The sequence below is a fragment of the Solea solea genome, chromosome 18 (assembly GCF_958295425.1).
Source record: "Solea solea chromosome 18, fSolSol10.1, whole genome shotgun sequence".
In the NCBI taxonomy this organism is placed as follows: Eukaryota; Metazoa; Chordata; class Actinopteri; order Pleuronectiformes; family Soleidae; genus Solea; species Solea solea.
In genome coordinates this window covers 23,380,119-23,403,233 of record NC_081151.1, presented here as the reverse complement: position 1 = coordinate 23,403,233, position 23,115 = coordinate 23,380,119, and the positions used below count along the sequence as shown (strand labels likewise).

General features: G+C 42.4%; 4 protein-coding genes across 6 annotated transcripts; 2 read left to right on the top strand and 2 right to left on the bottom strand.

Annotated features, from left to right (window-relative positions):
* Positions 1 to 1,764: 1,764 nt before the first annotated feature.
* LOC131444989 (D-aminoacyl-tRNA deacylase 2-like) lies at positions 1,765 to 3,397 on the top strand. Its single transcript, XM_058615745.1, has 3 exons — positions 1,765 to 2,026; positions 2,572 to 2,641; positions 2,757 to 3,397. The coding sequence occupies exons 1-3, from the start codon at positions 1,913 to 1,915 to the stop codon at positions 3,080 to 3,082; spliced, it is 510 nt and encodes a 169-aa protein (XP_058471728.1). The 5' UTR covers positions 1,765 to 1,912; the 3' UTR covers positions 3,083 to 3,397.
* Positions 3,282 to 12,999, bottom strand: LOC131444986 (uncharacterized). Of its 2 annotated transcripts, none has more exons than XM_058615741.1 (19): positions 12,757 to 12,999; positions 12,046 to 12,122; positions 11,658 to 11,781; positions 10,598 to 10,734; positions 10,339 to 10,508; positions 9,966 to 10,161; positions 9,080 to 9,369; positions 8,575 to 8,660; positions 8,424 to 8,485; positions 7,706 to 7,944; positions 6,918 to 7,122; positions 6,673 to 6,793; positions 5,882 to 6,023; positions 5,591 to 5,770; positions 5,358 to 5,475; positions 4,669 to 5,072; positions 4,240 to 4,360; positions 4,019 to 4,088; positions 3,282 to 3,809 (listed from the first exon to the last, which is right to left on the bottom strand). In XM_058615741.1, the coding sequence occupies exons 3-19, from the start codon at positions 11,779 to 11,781 to the stop codon at positions 3,481 to 3,483; spliced, it is 2,994 nt and encodes a 997-aa protein (XP_058471724.1). In that variant the 5' UTR covers positions 12,046 to 12,122; positions 12,757 to 12,999; the 3' UTR covers positions 3,282 to 3,480. The 2 variants fall into 2 exon arrangements, with proteins under 2 accessions (XP_058471724.1, XP_058471725.1); XM_058615742.1 differs by having other exon boundaries at positions 4,240 to 4,357.
* A 726-nt stretch (positions 13,000 to 13,725) lies between these two features.
* Positions 13,726 to 16,864, bottom strand: yipf6 (Yip1 domain family, member 6). The gene is made up of 2 exons (XM_058616316.1): positions 16,314 to 16,864; positions 13,726 to 15,340 (listed from the first exon to the last, which is right to left on the bottom strand). The coding sequence occupies exons 1-2, from the start codon at positions 16,644 to 16,646 to the stop codon at positions 14,993 to 14,995; spliced, it is 681 nt and encodes a 226-aa protein (XP_058472299.1). The 5' UTR covers positions 16,647 to 16,864; the 3' UTR covers positions 13,726 to 14,992.
* A 519-nt stretch (positions 16,865 to 17,383) lies between these two features.
* Positions 17,384 to 23,096, top strand: snapc1b (small nuclear RNA activating complex, polypeptide 1b). 2 transcript variants are annotated; one of them, XM_058616036.1, is made up of 10 exons: positions 17,384 to 17,634; positions 19,182 to 19,338; positions 19,428 to 19,568; positions 19,978 to 20,082; positions 20,431 to 20,586; positions 21,311 to 21,367; positions 21,937 to 21,999; positions 22,114 to 22,252; positions 22,618 to 22,689; positions 22,797 to 23,096. In XM_058616036.1, exons 1-10 carry the CDS (start codon positions 17,504 to 17,506, stop codon positions 22,826 to 22,828), a joined length of 1,053 nt encoding a protein of 350 aa, XP_058472019.1. In that variant the 5' UTR covers positions 17,384 to 17,503; the 3' UTR covers positions 22,829 to 23,096. The 2 variants fall into 2 exon arrangements, with proteins under 2 accessions (XP_058472019.1, XP_058472020.1); XM_058616037.1 differs by having other exon boundaries at positions 22,618 to 22,706.
* The last annotated feature ends 19 nt before the right edge of the window (positions 23,097 to 23,115 follow it).

Here is a 23,115-nt window from a genome sequence, read left to right as displayed (position 1 = left end):
CAGTGTGACACAGGCCAACTGCTGTAAAACAGCGCCAAACAACGTCATGAGAAATGACAATGAGAGACAACTCAGAGAGAGACATCTGGTCAATGAAATCTCATCATGGACAAAAATCTCAGTTTTGGGTGTCTCGCCAGGGAGGAGTGGAAGCCCTCCACCTACTTTGAAAACAATCCCTATCAGCTGACAGAGTTTAAGAAGATCCTCGGAAGGATGGTGGTGAGGAAACCTCCACCGGTGAAGGAGCGCTGGAGAAGGACAGAGCAGAGGGACGAGGACGAGACCTTCACTCAGCAGGATTATCTGGAAGACGTGGACGACACAGAGTGGTACGTGCCAGTGCAGCCGGAACCAACGAGGTCCCAGTGTCCTACAAAAGCTGTGTATACAAGACAGAAGAGGAGGAACGGCAAAGACTGGGTCTTTAAAGTGGACTCCGATGAAAACACAGAGCCAGAGTCAGAACCAGAACCAGATTCACTGCGGCAGAACGACCCAAAGGAACCATGTTCCACCGAGGTTAAGAACCCTGCAAAAGTAGCAAAGGGGAAGATTGTCAGAGACGCACAGCTTAGGCCCAGGAAAGACAACAAAGAAGAAGAAGAAGAGCTAGAGACGCACATGACAACCGGTACGAAAAAGGTACCAAACATTTGGCAGCAGGGAAGCCCGTGGAACCGGACCGCACACAGGGGAGGGAAGGAGCCAAAGCCGGAAAAAGAGTCCGAGTCTGAACCGGATCCTCACAAAAACTGGTACAAAGGTAAAATAACGAAGAGGAGGTGGCAAAAGAGGGCGCCACCTTCAAGACCAGAACCTCTCGCTCTGGTGCAGTCTGCAGAAACACCACAGGGGGGCACTGTCCTGTGATAGTGGCAGGCCATTTACAAACTCTGTCCAGTGAGATAAAGCTGTGAACATAGACTTCAGATATCGTACATTTAAGCTGACGTAGATTTTATAAGGCGAGTGTCAGCCCCCGCGTCCCTCGCTCTGTCCACTGACTGCATGTTCTCACAGAGACGGACGCAGAGACCAGTGCAACGTCGTGTTTGGTCCAGCAGGGAAGACAAATGAAAAACACGACATTTTAACATTGTCACATAGCTGTGAACGACTCAAAGTATATATTATTTTGTTTTTAGGGTCAAATAAACTCTTTATATTTGGTTTATTTATTTTTGTGAGTGAAGTTACTTCACATATGTTAAGAATTAAAATTATCTATTTAAACTTAAGTTGAATTTCTTTTGTGGACAAAACCCTCTGAATTATTTTCCACTTTAAAAACAAAAATAATAACCTTTTACAGACAGGTACTTTTTTGCAAAATGAGGGGAAATAATCATTAACAAACATTTATTAATTATTATTTTAACTTAAAGGAGATTTAATGGGGCAGAGAATATGTCCGGAGGTGTCTGTTTTATCTACAATTAGTTAAAATATATGTAAAACACATTTACGCACCTATTTGCTCTTTTTGTGAATTATTTTTTGGGGTCAAATTGTATTAATAAGAGCTTATGCTTTTCTAATAGTTACAAACCCTTTATTGAATTTAAAATTTTTCTTCTTAGACGTAAAAAAAAAAACAAAAAACATCAACAATTCAAAAAAAAACCTATAAACCAACAATAAAAAAAATCTCTCACAACCAAAATCTCTAGCCTTGAAGTTCCGCTCCCAGCCTGAGGGGGCGGCATTACGCTCCACACGAAATTCATTAGAAATCCAAAATCCATTAGAGGAAGTCAATACCGGAAGTTTTCATTCAGTCCGGATTTCATCGCGGTTTGTTGACGCTGAACGTCTCACTCTGACATTCTGGACTCTTGTGTTTTAAAGTGTTCAGTTCTTGAACATTAGCCGTTAAAAAAACAAACTTGTCATAATAATAATAGTAAAAATGACGGAGAAGAAAGACGGTGCTGTTTTTGCCCGGACTGTACTGCAGCAGTGTTTGCACGCGACACTGCAGGTGAAACCCGCCGAGGACCAATCACAGGCTCAGTTTGTCCAGGTGAGACTTTCTCAGGTCCTCTCAACCTCACAGCGCCTCCAGCTGGTCATTGAGTGAAGTGTCGCTGCTGCGTTTAAACCCGTGACAGCAGCGATGCGTCAGTGCGTCCGCCATCTTGGTACGGGCAAGTGCCAGTAGATCAGAAAACTGAGGTTTCTCAGCATAAAACGATCTAATTCTGACATTTAATTACATTGTTTTTATATTTAACGATTTATATTAATTAAAAAATATATATAAATGACGATTAATCAATGAGTTGAAAGAACAAAGTCTGTAAATATTCAGCAGTGAACTTTTACTTTAATGGAAAATGATATACAATTGTTTTCTTTTAAAAATATATATTTTAACATGGCAAGTGTATATATAACATATAATACATTTACTGGCCACTTTATTAGGTACATCCCTGCGTTGGAAGGTTAAAGCTTCAGGAACAAAAATGTCCTGCACACACAATGCTCTTACTCAGACTCAAAGTTTAATAATTCCAACGTCAGTGTTTCTGAGATGTGACATGAAGCGCGTTTCTTTGCTCTCAGATCCACAGAGGAATGGTGATCTACATCTGTTTCTTTAAAGGAGCCACAGACGACATCCTGCCCAAGATGGGTCAGTCACCTCTGTAACCTCTGACCGACACGTTTCACCTCCATCATCCTCACTTGCTCAGAGTGAGATGTAACTGTTCTCTCCTTCTCCCTCCTCCTCCTCCTCCTCTCTCCAGTGTCCACTCTGCTGAACCTGCGGCTCTGTGAGTCAGACTCTGGGAGGATGGTGTCGGTGCTGGAGCTTCCCGGCAGCCTGCTGATCGTCCCTCAGGCCACGCTGGGCGGGAAAGCCAAGGGCAGAGCGATGCAGTACCACAACAACATCGACAAAGAGCAGGGACTGCGCCTTTACAGCGCCTTTGTTTCTCTGTGCGAGAAAGAGCTAACGGCTGCTTCAGCCAGGGGCGGAGCTGAGGCGGCGGTGAAACACGGGACGTACGGAAACAGACAAGTGCTGAAACTGGACACCAACGGACCTTACACACATCTGATGGAGTTCTGAACAGCTGAGAGACACGCTGTAGAGCGCCTTTTCCAACAGCAACTATAAATACAGACGTATATGGATTTATGGATCATATTTTAGGATTTGTACGTTTGTAAGGATGCAGAGGAAATGAGACAAAGCGACACGACTTTTGTCAAACAAGTTTTGACTGTAAGAAAAAACAAGACGTCAATAAATAAAATGTACACACATGCACTTAACAAAAAATACTTTTAATATTGAGATTTTTGCAAAATCACTATGGATCATGAAATGATGATGTTCTCAAATGTCTTGTTTTGTCCATAAACCAAACGTTTTTACTTTTAATCCACGGATGTAAAAGTGTGGTGATGTATCTGCAGCAGATCTCCTGAGCAGTGAAAGCAGGTGTGGAACGTTGACTCGTACCTTTAGAACTCCAGCAGGTGAGTCAGCGGCTCCGCAGAGTTCAGGGCGATCTCTTGTTTCTGTCCGTAGACTCCGCGCTCCACCGTCGCGCCGGCCTTCGTGCTCTTCGCCGAGTTCTGCATGAGCTCTCTGCAGGTGAGCACCAGGGTGGAGAAGAGCTGAGCGCCCCACCACCTCTCACACCCACCTCTGTACTGCATCCTCCTGTTGGGCGCCGGCTCCCCGAGCAGGGAATCCTGAGGGACGAATAAAACGCTCCCAGGAAGGTCGAGAACTGACACCATGTGCCGCAGGTGTTTGCGGAAAAGCTTAGTGGACATCAGTGTGAAAGCTGTGGGTGGGAAAAGACTTTTGATTTAGACTTCTGAGGCTTAAACTCAATATTTCTCTATAAATACTCTTCATTAACTAATACCCCATTTAACCCCTTTTTGTAGTGGCCTCACCTGGGTTTAAAAATCCCGATCACACCCTCTAATTTCAACGTGTAAGAAGTTTTAGAGAACACATAAAGAAGCAAGAGCTTCACTGTCGTCTTACCCATTTCCTGCACGACGTCTTCAGTGGCTCCGTGGAAGAAGCAAACGTACACGACCATTCCCTCCTGGATCTGAAGACACACGAGTGTATTCTGGATTTATTTAAGTCATTTTACAACCATCTGTACTCTCTACTTTCACTTTACTCCAAAATGTTGAGAGGCAACAGTAGCAAGCATTAGAAAGTCGTCGTCGTCGTCGTCGTCATCGTCGTCGCCTCACCTCGGCCCACTGGGCGTCGGCCCCGTCCACGGCTGGTTTGACCTTGACCTTGGCGTGATTGCACAGCTGGACGACGGTCCGAGCCCGAGGACTGGTGCTTCTCTGAGGGTCAGCTGATCTGCTGGGTGAAGTCAAAAAAAATCATAAAAAAATATGTTTATCATGTATTTAGACTGAGCGTAAACCACTCACTCTCACACACCAAAGTCCAGAGAGAAAATCAGTGATTTTAGCTGCTGGTCCTCTGCTGCCTCGTGTGGTCACTTTGTGTCACTGAAGTAAGTCTGAACAAGTGATTTCAAATGCCGAATTCAAAAAATAACAACATTTGAAGTTAGTGATGAGGCAGCAGTGGATCAACAGCTCCTGTGTGCTGTGAGGAGCTTTGGTGTGGGAGAGTGAGTGCTTTCCAGGTTCTTGGTGTCGTACCTGCTTGTGTCTGGAGGGGGTGTGGCCTGCTGTGGCGACACTGAGCTGGCGATGGTGAAGACGGGCCAGGGTTTATTGCTGGGAGCCACCACAGGCTCCAGGCCACAGCTGGAGGAGGTGAAGGAGCCTGCCTCCAGCTCTCTGCTCCTCTGGTCGCCGCCGTGGTTCTGGTTCTGTTTCTTTTGTCCACTGCTGGGACTCGCAGGTTGTTGTTGGGATTTTGCAGGGAAACCGGGTGAAGGAACCAGCTTGGTTCTGGCACGGCCCTGAGACTCCACCGTCACTTCCTGGTCCTCTGGCTGTATCTGTGGCTCAGGCTGATCGCGGGTGCTGCTCTGACCCTGGAGGCTGACGGGAACTCTGGGCTGACGGTTGATGGGAGTTGTAGGCTGGGTCGACTCATCCTGACGGACGAGGAGATGAGAAAATGAATAAAAGTGAATATTTGCAGAAGTCTTTGATAAAAGAGTGAGATGATGGAGTATTAAAGTGTTAATAAAACTGAACGTCAGTTTCCTGTTGGAAAAGTCTGTCTCACAGTGAGACAAAGACGTGAAACATGTTCTTAAGACATCCTAGATGTCCTGGTGTCCCCTGGTGGCAGCCATGATGTCACTTCCTGTCTTGCCTGGTTACTATATGTCCATATTAAGTTGCATATTTGTGATTTCTGAACCCTGGACATTTACCATCAATTCCGTTGAATCCATGACCTCTGAATCCGGTGGCGGCTGCTTCTCTTCATCTTCCACACTCGCTCCACCTTCATCATCATCGTCGCCATCATCATAATCATCGTCCCTCCCACTGTTTAGAAACAGAGAAAACAGGATGTACACCGTACTGTACTGTATTGTCCACATACAGAATTCTTTTAAAACAAAAATTCATAACAGGTCAGATTAGTGTGATCACACTGTACCTGTCCTCGTGCGTCTCTGACGACCTCAGCAGTGTCTCTGGGTCTCCAGCGTGTGGCGCCCTGCAGTTCCCCGGTCTCATCGCTGTCGTCATCGTCGTCATCGTCGTCTTCTTGCTGTTGCACTCGGAGCAGCTGCTGATCCACTGCATCACGTCAGGCCTCATGGTTTTCCAGAAGAACCTGCAGTAAATTTCACATTATTCACATCATGTTTTCTTAGTCAGTCATTACAGTGTTCTATGAATCAGTGTGTGCGTGTGTGTGTATGCGTGTGCATGTGTGTGCGGTCACCTCTCGTTGAGCAGCCGCAGACACTTGTTGGCGTCGAGGTGGTTCAGGTCGTTGTGGTAGTCGCTCAGAGCGTCTTCCACCTGCTGCCGGCTCCTCAGAACCACGCACACGCGCTCGCCCTTCACCATGTGCAGCTGATCGTCTGGGAAACAAACACACAACGTTACTATGGTGACACTTCTACATAATGACAGGACATTAATTATTATCGTAATAAAGTTCTAAACGTCACATGACTCCGCCATGTTGGCAGGAAAAAAACATCGGTCCTGGTTTGAAGCTGTAAGAGTTCACTGTCACTTTAAAACCACAGAGATCGAGCAGAACCTGACAGACTGAATATACCTTACACTGCCCCCTGGTGTTTTCCATCAGTAACCTCAACTGTCCCTTGATCGACTCCAGAGAATGCGTACACGTCGCGATCAAAGCAAGTCAAATAAACAATTTCCATATCTAGTTTAATCACTGTTGACGTTAGCATCCAGATTCAGGTCGTCAGTTAAGGGCAAACGTAAGGGAAACTTAACGTAGGCCTGACTTTAGTCCAACAACAATAACAAGTGTAATCCTCCACATGAGGGTCACGGGGGGGAGTGTCACTCGTGTGTGTGTGTGTGTGTGTGTGTTTCATGCAGTCGTGCAGTGATGACCATGTTACAACCTAAACCGAGGCGAGCTGGGACCACAGTGGAAAAGGGGCTGAGGAATGGTCTGCAGAGGCCACCGTAGTCTCCTCGACCTTTAACTCAAATCTGTAGAAGGATCCTGTTTTTATTTTTTTAATTTACCTTTGATGACAAACTTCTTGCAGAACCTCCTGAAGGTGTTTTTCTCCACGAAGCTCAGTCCAGGAGGATACGTGCGTGTGCGCAGGTAGAGCTCCACGGCATCGTACTTGGCAAAATAGGCCTGTTCACACACACACACACACACACACACACACACACACACACACACACACACAAACAGTGAACGTATGAACAAACCCAGTACAACAGCAAGGACAAACGGTCAGTGAACGCCTCTCACTCACTCCTGGTCCTGTTACTGCCGAGCTGCTGTGGACCAACAGCGTGGGGACGGCGTCCGGACACAGCGCCACTTTGTCTCCGCTGTGGTCGAAGCAGTCGTCGGTGAAGTGTTTGGAACAGATGGACGAGGACAGACGAGGCGACCAGTGAGCGCGGCCCACCGCCTTCAACCACTGAGCCAGGAGGGCGGCGCGGTGCAGAGGAAACCTGAGGACACCACGGACATTTGTCCACACGTCACAGAGACGACCAGTTATTAGTGATTTAAGTAGATTATTTAATGAGCAGTATGTAGTAGTGCTTCCTCTACTTATATTTTGTTAATTAAGCAACTAATTATTAAGTTTACAGATTTTCCAGCTTTTTAAATGTGAAAATCTTCTGATTTCTTTGCCCAATTTTACAGAGAAAAATCAGTCAAACTAAATAATTTCCATTTGTGGACAAAGAAATAAGAGATTTTGAGAACACATTTATCATTTTCTGGCATTTTCTGAACTAAACAAGTAATTGATAAATGAGAAAAGAATCAACAGATTAATCAATTATGAAAATAATCGTTAATTGCAGCCCTACGCCTATTGTATTTGTGTCCTCTTCTTATTTATAATTTATGATTTGGCATAAAGATATGAGAAAGACATCTTAAAAAAATAATAATAATAATAATGATAATAATTGAGGCATATAAATATGAGTAGATCCCTCAGTCATGGCATTTTTTGACAGATTTTGTAACAGAGTCAGTTTGAGAACCTGTAAGTGGACTAGAAGGAGGCGGAGCTTGTACCTGTGGAAGGTGAGGCCCAGGCCTCGCTCCACGGGGCCGCAGCAGTTGTTGCAGGTGTGGATGCTGCAGCGCAGCCACTTCCTCTTGGTCCTGGTGACGCACGTGTGGCAGCTGAAGATCCAGGCGTTCAGGTCCCGGCTCATGCTGCTCCAGTAGAAGTGCTTGGCGATGTCTCGCAGGCAGATGCCGTGGCCGTAGTGACCCTGGTTGTCGTGGAACTGCTGCAGGACCGCGTTCACCTGGAACCACAAAGATCAACGTGTGTGTGTGTGTGTGTGTGTGTGTGTGTAAACATGTGGATGGACATTTATAAAATGACATCATATGGATTTAGTATGCGTAACTGCACAGGCCCAAAACTGGGTTAAATGCTTCTTTTTTTTTTTTATATGGTGTCTATGCCGCACGTAGTTGTTCCGATTTTCCCCAAACTTGGTACACGTGTCACTCCAATGATTCCAAACAAATTTCCAATGTACTTCCATTAGCTCCGCCCACCCAGAAGTCGGCCATTTTGGAAAGACAGAAATGGCTCGCCTAGACTATTTATAACTCGTCCTAGCACGTATGAGCTGTTGCTGTGTTATTAAAATCTAATTTTATGACCTTTACCATTATATCAATACTTTTATTTATTTTAATTTCTTTGTTCCTCTCTTGTAAAAAGAGATTCTTTATATTCAGAATCAGTGGGTGAGTGAAACGTCGTCACGGTTACCTCCTCTCTGCTGCGCGGCACTCTGGCAGGAGGAGAGACTCGAGTGTACACCAGCACTCCGTCTGAAACATAAGGAAACATCATCTCTGAAGGCGTTTCCTTCCTCCTTATTAAATATAAAATAATCGGATCTACTGGAGGATCTGCTCACCTACGAGGTCGAAGCGCTTGGCCATCTTCTTCAGAGCAACTCTGCTTTTCTTGCTGAGCATCGGTAAAACTCTGTGGCTCAGATACCTGCGCACACAAAGACTTCAGACTTTATTCATGTCAAAAAAACTAACTAAAGCACATCAGTCCGCTCTCCTAATCTGTGTCATGTGACTACTCATGTGGCAGGAACGACCTCCTATACCCGTTTGTTGGAAAGATTGATTTAATTTCTTTAACCATTTCAAGCCTTGGTTTTAGATCCAGGGCTGCAGGATCCAGATCCAGATCTGATGCTTTTATCATTATTAGTTTTTTTTTTTTTTTTACATCAAACATAAATACAGACATTGAAATGATGATGTGATAATAATAAAAATGATTGTAATAACTGGATACTAAGTATAATATAGCAATATATCCGTTTCATTCCTACAAATTGGAAGATTTCAATTCTTTGTTAAATCCTGGTTAAAGTTACAGCTGATGCCGGATCATGAGTTCACCTGGCGATGTGGTTGTACGTGGAGAAGCTTTGCTCGACGACCAGCTCCCTCCTCCCGTCCTCCATCAGCGTCTGGGTGTTTCTGTGGTGAGCGTGAGGAGCCGGGAGGGAGTACTGGTGCTCCTGCAGCTGCACGGGTACGTCGCTGTGGGTGAAAGTTGTCTCGGAGGCGTCTGTGGTGTGAGCAGCAGCAACAGCAGCAGCAGCGGCGGCGGCAACAGCAGCGGTTAAAGAGAGCGGGTCTTCCAAGTTGTCCGAGTGAAGGAAATCCTCATCTGACGGGACTCGAGCCTGAAACCAGACAAAAACCTGATCACTGAAGCTTTTCCTCCTACTGTTGTTGAATTCCTCAAACTGTGACTTATTCAGTGTTGCACATATAAATAGGAACTGAAAATGTGACTCCAGTGCTGCTGGATCCAGATCCAGACCTGATGTCGTCATTATTATTATTATTGTTATTATTATTAGTCGTAGTATTATTTAACCTCTGTGCCCTTCCACTGCCGGTACCTGTGACTCCAGTGCTGCTGGATCCAGATTTAGTTGCAAGGCTATGATGAAAATCGATACATTATCACTACAATTCATGCCACTGCTTGTATGAATAAAGAGCAAACGCACAGATGATTCTTTGATTTTTATTTTAATAAAAAGAAAGATATAGATTTTTCTATTCTATCCTCTCAATGTGCATTATTTACATGTAATTGTTAAATAGTGATGACGTTGTTGCTAATTTCCTTTATTTAAACTTTATCGACAACAGTTTTTCTCAGTCTGACATAACCAATGTTTGAAAAAGGTTATGTTAATGACATACTGTGTATATATATATATATATATATATATATACACAGTATGTGTGCAGTACAATCTAAATTTACCTCCTTGTCTTCCTCTGCCACACTCGTGATGGTCGGTATGGCGTCCGGTGACAGAGTCAGCTGACCCTCCTCGCTCAGCGTGAAGCACGATGCCTCAAAGTGCTGGGAGCAGAGGCAGGAGTTGAACCGGAGCGAGCCCTCGTCCCTCTGAGCCACCGTCAGCCACTTCTGCCGCTGCTCGGCCTCCTTCGGGAACCTGCAGGAGACAGGAAGACAGTGCTGAAGACGCTGAAGGAGAACCACAAGGTTCCATGTTGGGTCCCATTGAACTTTCATAAAAGACTCTTTATTATTTATTTGTCTGCAGTGACGACGTTTGTGAACCACTAAGATATCTGGCATTTCCTGGAACTTTCCATAGACTTGGTCTGACCTGTAGAAGCCGAGCTCTGGGCAGATGTAGCTGGAGGCGTCGCAGCCGTAGGCGAGGCAGAACTGGACGGGCTGTTTGGACGACTCTGCGACACTTTGGCTGCGACACACGGCGCAGTCCTTGATCCAGGTTTTGGTCGCCTCCGTCACACCAACCCAGTAATACATCAACTGAACAGAGACGGGGGGAGAACGGGAAGGAGATCGTAGAGTTTCTAGAACGACTCTGTCTCTGTGGACGTGTGAACGTCTCAACTCACCATGATCTCCTTCTTCATCCGGACTTGGCCGGCGTGGTTGTTGTCGTTGTGATAACGGCTCAGAATCTCACGCATTTCCTCGTCGCTCCTGACGACCTTGAGGAGGCGCCCTCGGTACTGTCGCCACAGACAGTCGTCTGCAGAAGACACGGAGGCAAGTTCTTATTTAGTCGCTATAAAATCTGGAAGAAAACTATATATATATATATTTATAATCAACAAGAGAATTTCTGAAGAATATTCCCTTTAAAGAATTACACCTACTTTAAAAGCTAAGACATACTACACACAGAAAAGAGAAAATCTGGTGGAACAATTGTTTCAGAGACTTATTAAGATAATATTTACGAGATCGGTTAATGTACTGATTATTATTGCAATTTCTAGAAGCATGAAAATAAGTTATATAAGATAAAAACATTATAAGTACAAGCAAAAATAAAAAATATACCATGAACCAACATAAAAGAAAAAATTAATGCATTAAAAGACAATAAATCTTAAGAGATTTAGAAGTTTTGGAGCATTGAACAGACAAAAAAAGAAGAATACAAAATACATTCCACTTGTAATTAACGATAATATCAATAGCACATAGATATACTTCAGGGCTGCAAGTAAATTTTACTTTCTATGGAGCAAAGAAACTAGAAAATATTCACATTTAAGAAGCTGAAAAATGTGTGTGTGTTTAAATTATTGGAAAAAAAACACTCAAACCAATCAAATCAATTATAATAATAATTGAAGATAATTTAGAAATGGAGTAATAATTGATAAATCGATCGATTATCGAAGCCCTGGTTACTGGAATTAATTTTGTGCTTTAATTTTTTCAGGAACAGTCTGTCTGTCTGTCTGTCTGTAAACTTGTCAGGTGACTGACTCGGGGCACAGGTGTGTGCAGTGTTGACTTTGACGGTGTTTGGATACGAAATGCAACAAATCTTGGTAAAAATGCAGAAGATAAATCACTAAACGTGCCACTTCCTGCCCCATCTCTCGCAAAATGTGCTCCCCATCAAACTCTTGCCCTTCCTGCCCTCGATCACTAATGCACCTTTGTAGAAGAAGTGTTTGCTGGCAGCTCGGATCCTCGCCTTGGAACTTTTCGACGCGCCCACAGGATATTTCTTGGCGCGCAGAAACAGCTCCACCTTGTCGATCACGTCAAAAGACGGCATCTGTGAGAGCAGAGGCAACGTTATATATATATATATCTATATACATATAGATATATATATACATATATATATATATATATATATATACATATATATATATACATATATATATATATACATATATATATATACATACATATATATATATATATATATATATATATATATATATATATATAGAGAGAGAGAGAGAGAGAGAGAGATTTAAGAGACAAAGGTCAAGGGTCAAGGAGAGCATTTTACAGTAAGAAAACCTGGATTTACCTGGACAGTGATCACTGTTTATCAGCCAGAGCAGGGATGGAGAACTCCCTCAGGAGCTGCTGTTGTGCCATAATGATCTATGAAATAACAGTGAAATCCATTTATTTTCTTATATTTTATGAATTAAATTATCAAACAAGTGATGGACGAACAAACTCTTAATGAAAACAATCACTATTTACAGCCTTTAAAAAGATAGTTTACTGATAAACAGACATTAGTTTTATATAGACATAACCTCTTAACGTTTTGGACTGTTGTTGGTGAGAAGTGAATTCATCTAAAAACAAATCATTAATTCAGTTTTGTACATACAAGTGTCAATTGATCTCTTGATTTACAAATATAGATCAATATTGAGAATATTAATTTAATGCGAGACTAATTAAATTCACAATTTAATGGTTTTAATGTTTTGAAAATGCAATTAAAAACAAATTGCTCCCCCCCCCCACAATAATAATCTAATCGATGATTGAAAACGGTTAATTACGTGCTTATTCAAAACATTATTTGGTTTGTGCGGACTAGATTAGTTATATAAAGAGAGATTAATCATTAATAACCTTTTAAGATTATTGTCGACCAAATGATCGATTTATGACACAAATGCTCCCAGATTATTATCACAAAAACGCCAGTGTTGTTGTTCATAATAACCCAGATTTCAGATGAATGCCCACAGCTCCTCCGCTGTAAACTGTGTCTCACCTCAGAACATGGTTCAGTCCGGTCGACTCAAATCGTCATTACACCCTCGACAACTTCCGACCACAAAAACTACATTTTCCACGCGTCGGTTTGTCACAGATGTGGTCAAACAAACACACGTTCGTCTTTCACGTCCTCTTCGTGTTCATATAATTGAAATAAAGTGTTTAATTTTGGTTAAAATACGCGGACAAACATCACATCTATTGTCGCTGGTGCTGTGAGCGTTTACGCTAGTAGCAGCAAAGTTGTATCTTCCGGCGCTTGACCTTTCAAAATAAAAGCGGACGCTCGTTCGTTTTAATCAGCGGCATATTAATGTTAAATCTTCTTATTAAACGAGTAAAGATTCAAATTAAGACGTATAAATGCACTAAAAATTAAGAATGAAACCAGACTTTATTTAGAAACGGTGAAATTTCTCGCTTCTTTATTTTATTGAATATAAATGTATCAGAAAGTTGAATAAAGAAGAAACCAGTATTTTTCAAAGATGTTTAAATGTATGTTTTGTTACAGTCATGTTTTTTAAGTGTAATATTATATAACATTTTGGTTTTATTTGTACTTAAATCACGAAATAACTTCTGCCTTCATCTCCTTGAGAAACCTGTCATGATTCAAAATGTAGATGGGCAGGTTGTGTGTGTGTGTGTGTGTTCTTGTATTTGTCACCTCTTTAGGACCTGTTCTGTCATATACACAGACCTTGTCAGGACCACGAGTCCTCATGGAGACCAAATCCTGGTCCTAATGAGGCAGAACCTCATTACTGAGGAAGAGTTGAGTTAGATTAAGTTATTAACTGGTTCTGGTTAAGGTTAGAGATAATGCTTTGGTTAGTCTGTCCAAGTGAATGTAAGTCAATGAGAAAACATGAAAATAGAGAAATGGAAAATATGGTCAAAGTTTAACTGGTTCTACGGTTTTACAGGTGAAGTGGAAAAAAAACAACAAACCAGGATAAAATCTCTGCAGATCAATGACTTTTTAATCTTTCTTCCACTCGACCATGTAAATGAATACATACACATAAATTAAAAGAAATGAACACAGACAGCGACAGTTATCTGCTGAACCAGCGGGGGGGGTCAAAGGTTTAAAAGAACAGCATGGTTGTTTTCCACGTGTGAACAAGTCTGACAGTGTGACACAGAAATCCTGAAGATGACGTGATGTGATTCTCTGATGCAAAAAAACATGTTACATGTTCAGAACATACTCATTTTATTGCCATTTGTCAGCCTCTTACAGTTGGAAACTAACATTTGTAAACCACTCACTCTCCCACACCAAAGCCCATAGAGAAAAGCAGTGATTTTAACATCATAGCACACAGGAGTTGTTGATCCACTGCTGCCTCCATCACTAAGTTCAAATGTATGATTTTGTATTATTCTGCATTTAAAATCCTGTGTTCCGATTTACCGCAATGACACAAAGTGACCACATGAGGCAGCAGTAGACCAGCCGCTCCTGTGTCCCTGTATGCCAAAATCACTGATTTTCTCTATGGGGTTTGGTGTGGGAGAGTGAGAGGTTTATGAGCTTCAGTTTCCTGTCTGTCTTACAGTGAGATAAAGATGTGAAGTCATGAACATGTTGTTGAGATATCGTAGACTTAATCTGATGCTGATTTTATGGAGATGAGCATTTTGTTAAATGGCTAAAACCTCCTCTTTCCTTTCCAGCTGTTTCTCAACAAAATAAGATCACAAAGTGCAGTATAAACTGTATGCAAGACATTCATACAACCACCCTTCATAAATCCTGAACTATCACTGATTGTAATCCCCATCTTTCTCTGTCCTCACATTACCCTTCATTTGTGTATTTAAACAAAAAAAATGGCCCCTGAAATAATGAAATCACCATCAGATACAGTCAAATGTAGTTCTAAAAATATTTCTGAATGTAATGCATTAATGGAAACGTTCAAACCCCAGAAACCAGGAGGATGAGGGAGAGACAAACCATCACAGCCCCTTTGCTTTTAACATTCATAGAGAATTTCTATATACACGTATCTGGACTTTATTTTACACAGCTTTTTCGGAGAGAGAAGCTGGAACAATCTAAACGTAGCCTCCGCTCTACATGTGTGAATCTGAGCTCATCTAATAATTATTGTCCGTGAAGCTCAGGTTCACTCACAGTCACGTCAGTAGTCGTTCAAAGGCAGATTCTGGTGTTTCTTTGACAGTTAAACTCAAATCTGGTCCTTTAGCGTCGTTCTCTACTGCGAGGGCGAGAACGTCAGGATCATCCACCCGATCACAAAGTAGAAGAGGAACACCGGGTACACCACCAGTGCCTTGCGGTTGGGAGGCTGGCTGTCGGCGAGGAAGGCCGTGGACGCGAAGGTGGACCAGCCGAAGGACGCCGTCACCACCACCAGCCGCACGGCGAAGCTGACCGTCCCCGAGCCGCCGATCAGGACGATCCGGCACACGACCATGGCCACGGTCAGAGGCATGATGCAGTATCCCAACACACAGAGGCTCTGGAAGAAGGAGATGGTGCCGCCCAGCAGCTTAGAGTTCAGGGTGATGACGATGGAGCCGAACCAGACGATGACGAAGACCTAACGCGGAGTCAAGCAGAGAAGAGAGGACACAGGTCAATCACAGGACACAGGTCAGTCAGACATGAACATGTTCACGTCTTTATCTCACTGTGAGACAGACTTTTCCAACAGGAACCTGAAGTATGTAAACCACTCACTCTCCCACACCAAAGCCCATAGAGAAAATCACTGATTTTAGATTGCGGGGACACAGGAGCTGCTGGTCCACTGCTGCCTTGTGTGGTCACTTTGTGTCACTACAATAAATCTGAACAAAGGATTTGAAATGCAAAATAATACAAAATAACAAATATTAAACATACTGATAAACTCAGCAGTGGATAAACATCTCCTGTTTGTCAAAGCAATGCAAACTCCAGTTTCCTGTCAGTAAAGGTTCTTGAACTGCTATAAAAAGCAACAAACATATAGTTATTATAGCATTATTAGGAAACTGTTTTATTAGGTGACATTTTTGTTCAGTGGATTAAACCTCCGTAGCGGGGGCTCAGCTGAACTGGTCTGGAACTTCCTGATCTTCCTGAGTTCACGTTCATGTGTCTTCCCTGCCCTTTATTCAAATACACACCAACGTCACGTCTGTTTGCCAGAACAGAGCAATGTTTTTAATGAGTCTGATGTCAACATGTTTGTGTGTGTCCATGTGTGAACGTCAGGAAACGAGTGAAGAGAGGCTGAAGTGAATCAAAGCACTACTCGCGCTGCTGTCACGTGAAATATGATTTTATTCATGTCATACTTGGGGTGGACCATTAGTGGTCACCACTTCTTACTCACTGTGCCTTTAACATGTCTGCAATGCATATTTACTTTGACCAAATTCAGTCAACATTTGCTGAAGATTTTACTGAACAGGAGGTTTTGTGTCAACACTTCAAAAAGATGTAACCCCTCAGAACTTCTCCTTCAAATGTAACCCGCGTTCATTGAAACTCAAATTATTTATGATTATATTGATGAGTTTGAGTACCTCTGCGAACTGCGGTCCTCCCTGGTCGTCGCTGTCGGCCGCGCCGCCCTGCAGCAGCAGAGCCAGGGTGACGCAGAGCAGCAGCGGGCCCCACAGGTCCCAGTCCCGCAGCAGAGCCGAGCTCCGCTTCGGGTACAGGACGTGGATGAACTTCTTCCCCACCGCCCGCAGGTCCCGCAGGATGGTCTCCTTCACCGGCTCGTCCAGCGTCGAGTACTCGTCGTCCCGCCTGGAGGGGCCGACGGGCACGGAGATGTCTCCCTCCACCGGGATGTCCTCCGGGATGGAGACGTCGGAGAGTCCGGCGAACGGCCTGCTGGCCTCCTCCGCCATCTTAGAGCGCAGGGGAAGCTTCTCGTACCGGAGCGTCGGTCACTGCGGAATCAAACACGACACCGACAGAGACTCAGATTCACTTTAGATGAAGTCACACAGACACACAGACCACGGACGTTTCTCCAGACCCGTGGATCTGGATCAGGTTGGTCTAGTTCTCCTGCTCCACGTCAGCTCAGGATTGTTTACTTCCGCAGGACGTGGTTACGCACATCCGGGTGGTACGTTCACGTACGCTCTCTGGACTCAGAAATATGTAGTATAGGTGAAATTCAATCAGCTAACAAAACAATAATATCATAAATGCTGTGTACTTGTACTTGTAATGTACTACGTTTTAAATCGTATCCTGAATCATATCTGAATTTTTTTAATTAAAAAATAAATAAATATTGTATTTACTTCATATTTCTGGATCTTTTAAAATTTTAAATATCAAATATGGCCCTAATCCTCTTCCGTACATTTATCAGCGTTTCAGTGGTAAAACATGCACAGCCAAAAGACGAATATAATTCTGAATCTGGAGCTTAAATCTATGAGTCTCTTTCTTGTGCATCGATTAAAAATCTTAGAACACATCATCTAAATCTGTTTTCTTGACTTCTTTTGAGTTTTAATGTTCATAAACATTTAGTAGGCGGTATTCGAAGGGATTTAAAAAACATCGACGGGCCGTGAAGGTATCATGAAAAGCTGTGACGCACTAATTCCTCGCCGGAAGTAGTAGTAGTTGTTGTTGAGCAGCGTTTTCTCGTCGAAACTATGGAAACAGTGAAGACGACGCTGGTGGATTTTAAGTGTCTTAGTTTTAGTTTTTATCGTGTATTTGTGTAAAAAAACATTTTAAAAACATGGAGAATTACAGGGAACAGGTGAAGGCGGACTGTGAGCAGATTCTCAGCCGCTTCCAAGAAAAAGATTCTGTTCGTTTCCAGGTTTTTGCCACAATTTGGAGGGAAATGAACTTCTCACACATTTTCTAGTAAGTTCTTTTCTCTCTGTCGTTTTCCTCCATGTTGTGTTTGTTTATTCTGTCGACCCCGGAATACTGGAATGTTAAAAGTAACATTCCCCAGTAAAATAAAGGTACATTTGATGATTTGCAGCGCGGACAAAAACACAACAAAGAGTTTACAACAGGGGTGTCAAACTCAAATGACCTGGGGGCCAATGAGCATCTAGTCTGGTCAAGCTGGGGCCGACATAGAGGAACTGTAGGGGCCAAAATGCATATTTGGTCTGTTTGTTTATTGTTTATTTTGAAAGGTCACTCATACTGTTTTTTGGTCATGTCACTTCCGTTTTTGATTGACACATGGGTGTGGTTTAATCTATACACCTGGGCACTCGGATCGGCGGGGGGTAAGAGAGAAAGGGGGTTAGTGGCGTTCCTGATTTATATTTTCTGTTTACCGTCAAATCGTCAAATAACCAAGAATAAATCATCATACAACCAAGAATAAATCGTCAAACAATAAACATCACTGGACTTGGATTCATTTGAATGACGCGTAACTGCCTGGAGCCCACCTAAGCCTCTTAGCGACCTTTTATAGGAAAACTGTCGCTACAGGAACAAAAGTGGAAAAAACAACTATTTAGTAGCCGGTGGTCAATATAAGATATTCATTATGATATTAGACATGATGCACAAAAATAGAGAACATTTAGCAAATAATGGCGAGGATAATTGTGATTAAAACAGCTTAAATATATGTTATTCCATGTTGAGTAGAATATATTTAATAAAGCAATGATTACAACCGAATGTCTTATTATTATTATTATTATTATTGTTATTATTATTAATAATAATAAATAAAAATATTGCCGGCAAATACATTAAGTCTTATATTCTGTCTCTATTCCATCACCTCACACAGTGGTTGGCGGGCCGCATGCAATTGATTGGAGGGCCACATGTGGCCCCCGGGCCACCAGTTTGACACTTGTGGTTTACAATAATGGAAAAACCTGAGCTGGAACTTTGTGTTTCTCACAAAGAATCTCACTTGTTTTCATTGTGAATCCACATGTATGGAGAACCAGACGTGTCATAGTCATATGTACACATACAGTCTGGTTAAATAATACAATAAATAAATGTATCTGTAATGGAGCGTTTGAAAGGTACGGTCAAAAATCCAGTGCAATTTATAAAAATTACACATTATATAAGATATAAAAACACCGTTATTTATGTGTTTTTTGCATTTAACTCTACATTGCCGCGGTGCCGTTGAAACTGTTTAACTTTAAGAAACATTAATAATAAAATACATTTAATGAAAATTGCATTTGTGCTTTATTATTATTCAGTAATTCCAGTATATTGGCTTGAATGTCTTTCATAGTTATAAATAAATAATATATTTCTAATAAAGCTACATACACGTTGAGATACTGAATTATAAATATAGTTCCTATTGAGCTGAATTTTTAATCAGTTTAACATAATTTTTTGTTTTTGCTCATTAAACTGTAAGAGTATGTGTGTGAATAACACGTTTTGTTTCTCTCATGTTTCAGCGGCGCAGTGAAGCGCGAGGGCCGAGCGTTCGTTCGTTTGATTCTGGACACGGCCTACGGCTACTTCCTGCCGCCGTTCAGCTTCCAGATCAGAGTGGGAGGTCTTTACCTGCTGTACAGTCTGTACCAGTGTCAGACCAACGCACGCCGCAAGCAGGTCAGCAGGTCGCAGCAGAAATCCCCTGCACACTGTTTGGTTTGTCCATCGTTTGTGGAGTGAAGTAACCTTTATCTCCACGGCTACAGATCCGTGTCGCGCTGAAGGACTGGGACGTAGTGAAGAAGTTTGAGAAAGACGCCGTGGACGCTCAGCACGTGGACGCCGTCTACATCCTGCGGCGGCTGATGTTCCTGAAGGCGTTCCACTTCACTGCCATGCCCACGCTGGTGAGCTGACACACTTTACTTTCCATTACTATAGCTCCTCCTAGTGATTGTAAAGCAGTTGTTTGGGTGTAACTGAATCATTAGAATCAGTTTATTAAAAAGATTTGTTCACAGAATCGTTCAGTACTTCCTGCATGACCAAGCAGATTTTGGAACTACAATTAGGATCTTTAAGTCGTTTTAACTGATCTACAGTTGGACATCGTTGGCTTTGATTCTTGTGTTGGACGTCGTGCTCATGACTGTTTTAGTATCGGCTCAGCTCGCTATAACCTCGTCAGAGCAGGATACGAGCCGTGCCGGATGTGACCGCGTAATGAAAAAGCGGCGATGGAAACATGTACATCCTCCTCTTCACACGCTGTGACGTGTCTTTTCTCCCTGTCTCCTCCTTCTTCTCTCCTCACAGCTTGACTACCAGAAGCGCAGGAATGTGGTGAAGTCGACCTTTTGTGAGAATTTCATGGATCGATCGTCGCATCTGCCGGAAATTATCAACACCGAGCTGCTGGAGGTGAGAGAGAGAGAGAGAAAAGAAGAAGAGCATGAACGTCCCTGTAAAGCAAATACAGTTGGAGTTTCTCCTGTTGACACTTTCTATATATGTTGGAAAATAGTGACTGAAAACATGTGAAAAGTTAAAGGATTATGGAGCAAAGAGTGAAAAGTGTTTCACCACTGTAACAATATAAATCAACAGTTTTACCACTTCTACACATAAGTGTTATTCACATTTATCACATTTAAGAAGCTGAAAAATGGCAGAAACTAGAAAATATTCACATTTAAGAAGCTGAAAAATCAGAAAACTTTGGCATAGTGACTCATATCAGATATTTTGACCTCTTCACTTCTTCTGCAGGAACTGTCCAACGTTCACACCATGTACACGGAGCTGAAGTCGTCGGTGTTTCCGCCGCCACAACAGACGGATTCTTCCGTGGACCTGATCCACAGAGACATGGTCCCTCAGCTGCTCAGCACCGTGAAGGATTTCTACAAGTGGCGGCAGAGGAAGGTGAGACATCTTCTGTGGCTCTGTTTTCATCATGGATTCATCTGTCGTTAAATTAATTCCTTGTTTGGACTTTAAATGTCTGTCAGTGTTTCCCAAAGCTAAAAAATGACACCAAACTTCAAGTAAATCAAAAATCATAAATAATATAACATTTTACATTTAAATCTGGAGTTTGACTCTTGGTTACAACCAGAGTAGATTATTGTTGGGTTTATGTTGCACTAATCAAAAAGACTGAAGTTTATTTTTGTGAGTATAAATCAGGCTGGAATCAATCAACTGAAGTTTGTAAACCACTCACTCTCCCACACCAAAGCCCATAGAGAAAATCAGTGATTTTAACATCACACACACACACACAGGAGTGGTTGATCCACTGCTGCCTCCATCACTAACCTCAAATGTCTTATTTTGTCAATTCGGCATTTAAAATCCTTTGTTCAGATTTACGTCAGTGACACAAAGTGACCACACGAGGCAGCAGCAGACCAGCAGCTCCTGTGTCCCCGTATGCCAAAATCACTGATTTTCTCTATGGGCTTTGGTGTGGGAGAGTGAGTGGTTTATGAACTTCAGTTTTCTATCCGTCTAACAGTGAGATAAAGATGTGAAGTCGTGAACATGTGACGTAGATATCGTCGACTCAAAAAGATGTCATTTTTCTTCTTAAATGTTTCTACTTTTGTGATAATTGTTTCCTTTTGTGATGTTTTTGTGTCGTCAGGACACGAGGACAACTGAGGTCAAAGACAGTGGCGAGGAAACGTCGTCTGGACAGGAGGTAAATATTTCATCTACACAACAGTAAAAAGGCTCTGTTTTAATAAACACACGGTGTTTGCTTTGGAAGGATAATTCTATACTCTTCTCTCTGTGCCGTGTTTCCAGTTAACATTCAGGATCAGAATCTGCATTCCACGGTATTTGAAGTTGAGAGAGAAAAAACCTGCAAGATGAAATAAAATGAATAAATACCCTATAATTTTTTCAGAAAGTTGGCTTTTTGACACTGGGATGATGTCAACACAGAGAAATCACCTCTGTCATCTCATATTGAACATGAATAGAAATAAACCATGTAAAAGAGTAATGTCTCACAAACTGGTGAATGAAACCCCCGAGGGCTGGAGTTTCAGCGTTTAACTGTTCAAACAAGGTCTGAGAACAAATTTCAATTTCTGTTTGCACTCACGAACTGAAATCGTTTGGTTATTCTGTCAGATCACACGCTCACTTTTCATCATGAATATTCAAAAATGATGAGATCAGCTGCTTTTTATCCACTGGTACCGCCGATGATGTCCAGCGGGTGGCGCTGTTTGCTGACGACCGTCTGGTTTGTGTCCACAGAGCTCCAAAAGAGCCCGGCTCATCGCTACCATCAAATCAAAGGCTTATGGACAGGCAGCAGAGGTTTGTGTTATTATCTCTTCTTTTGTGAGATTTTTAAGTTTTTAAAACAATTAAAAAAAAAAAAAATGTTTTATGCTAAATATTAAGAGTAAATGTTTTTTGTTGTGTTCTCAGGCGTCCAAGTCGCGTCGCCATCGGCAGGTGGAGGTGAATTTCGGCAGCAGCGAGGCCGGACCATCCTTTAAACCGGTCTATACCAGGATTAACAGACCGTCGCTCAAAGCCAGAACCAAAGACAACATCCACATAATAAGTGAGAAGCTCTTCACACTGTCGCTCACACAGGAGGAACAAAACTTAGCTTGAGCCGTGTCACAAAAGACTCCCATAATAAAAGTGAGACAGACTTTTGTAAAACACTCACTCTCCCACACCAAAGCCCACACAGAAAATCAGTGATTTTAGCTCAGGGGGACACACGAGCTGCTGGTCTGCTGCTGCCTCGTGTGGTCACTTCGTGTCACTGAGGTCAATCTGAACCAAGATTTTCAAAAGCCATAAAGACATGGACATGTTGTTAAGATATTGAATGTTGCGTTCACTGTCCGTAACTGTCTCTCTCTCTGTGTCTCTGTCTGTCTCTCTCTCTCTCTGTGTCTCTGTCTCTCCTCCTGTCAGGTAAAGTGTGGAAAGATGCGACAGGGACCACAAATGTCAGTCGGCTCACGAGTCTGGAGTTGGATCGTGCAGGTGAACGCTTCATCTTTGTTAGTTTGCAGCTCAGTTTGAAGCTTAAAAACACGCCGACTGCTCACTCGTTTACTTATCTTTTCTTTTTTTCCCTTTCTTTTGTTCAGAAATAAAAAGATTGCCGGAAAATTCCAAGTAGAATTGACGACGACGCAGAAAACCTTGAATCTGGACCGGAGCTGCTGATCAGAGAAAACACTCACATGTTTTATTCTATTTCTATTATTTTATTCTTTGTGTGAGCAACAAACTAAAGAAAAAAAGAAAGTTTTTACCTGTAAAAATGTTTTAATTTATGACAGTTTGTGTAAAGTCAACGCTGTGTAACGCCATCGTCGTCATCTGTTCAGATATTTTATAAAAGATTTCACTGTTTTATATGAAAAAAAAGATCATGTGTGAGAATATTGAGGTGAAAGTCATGAT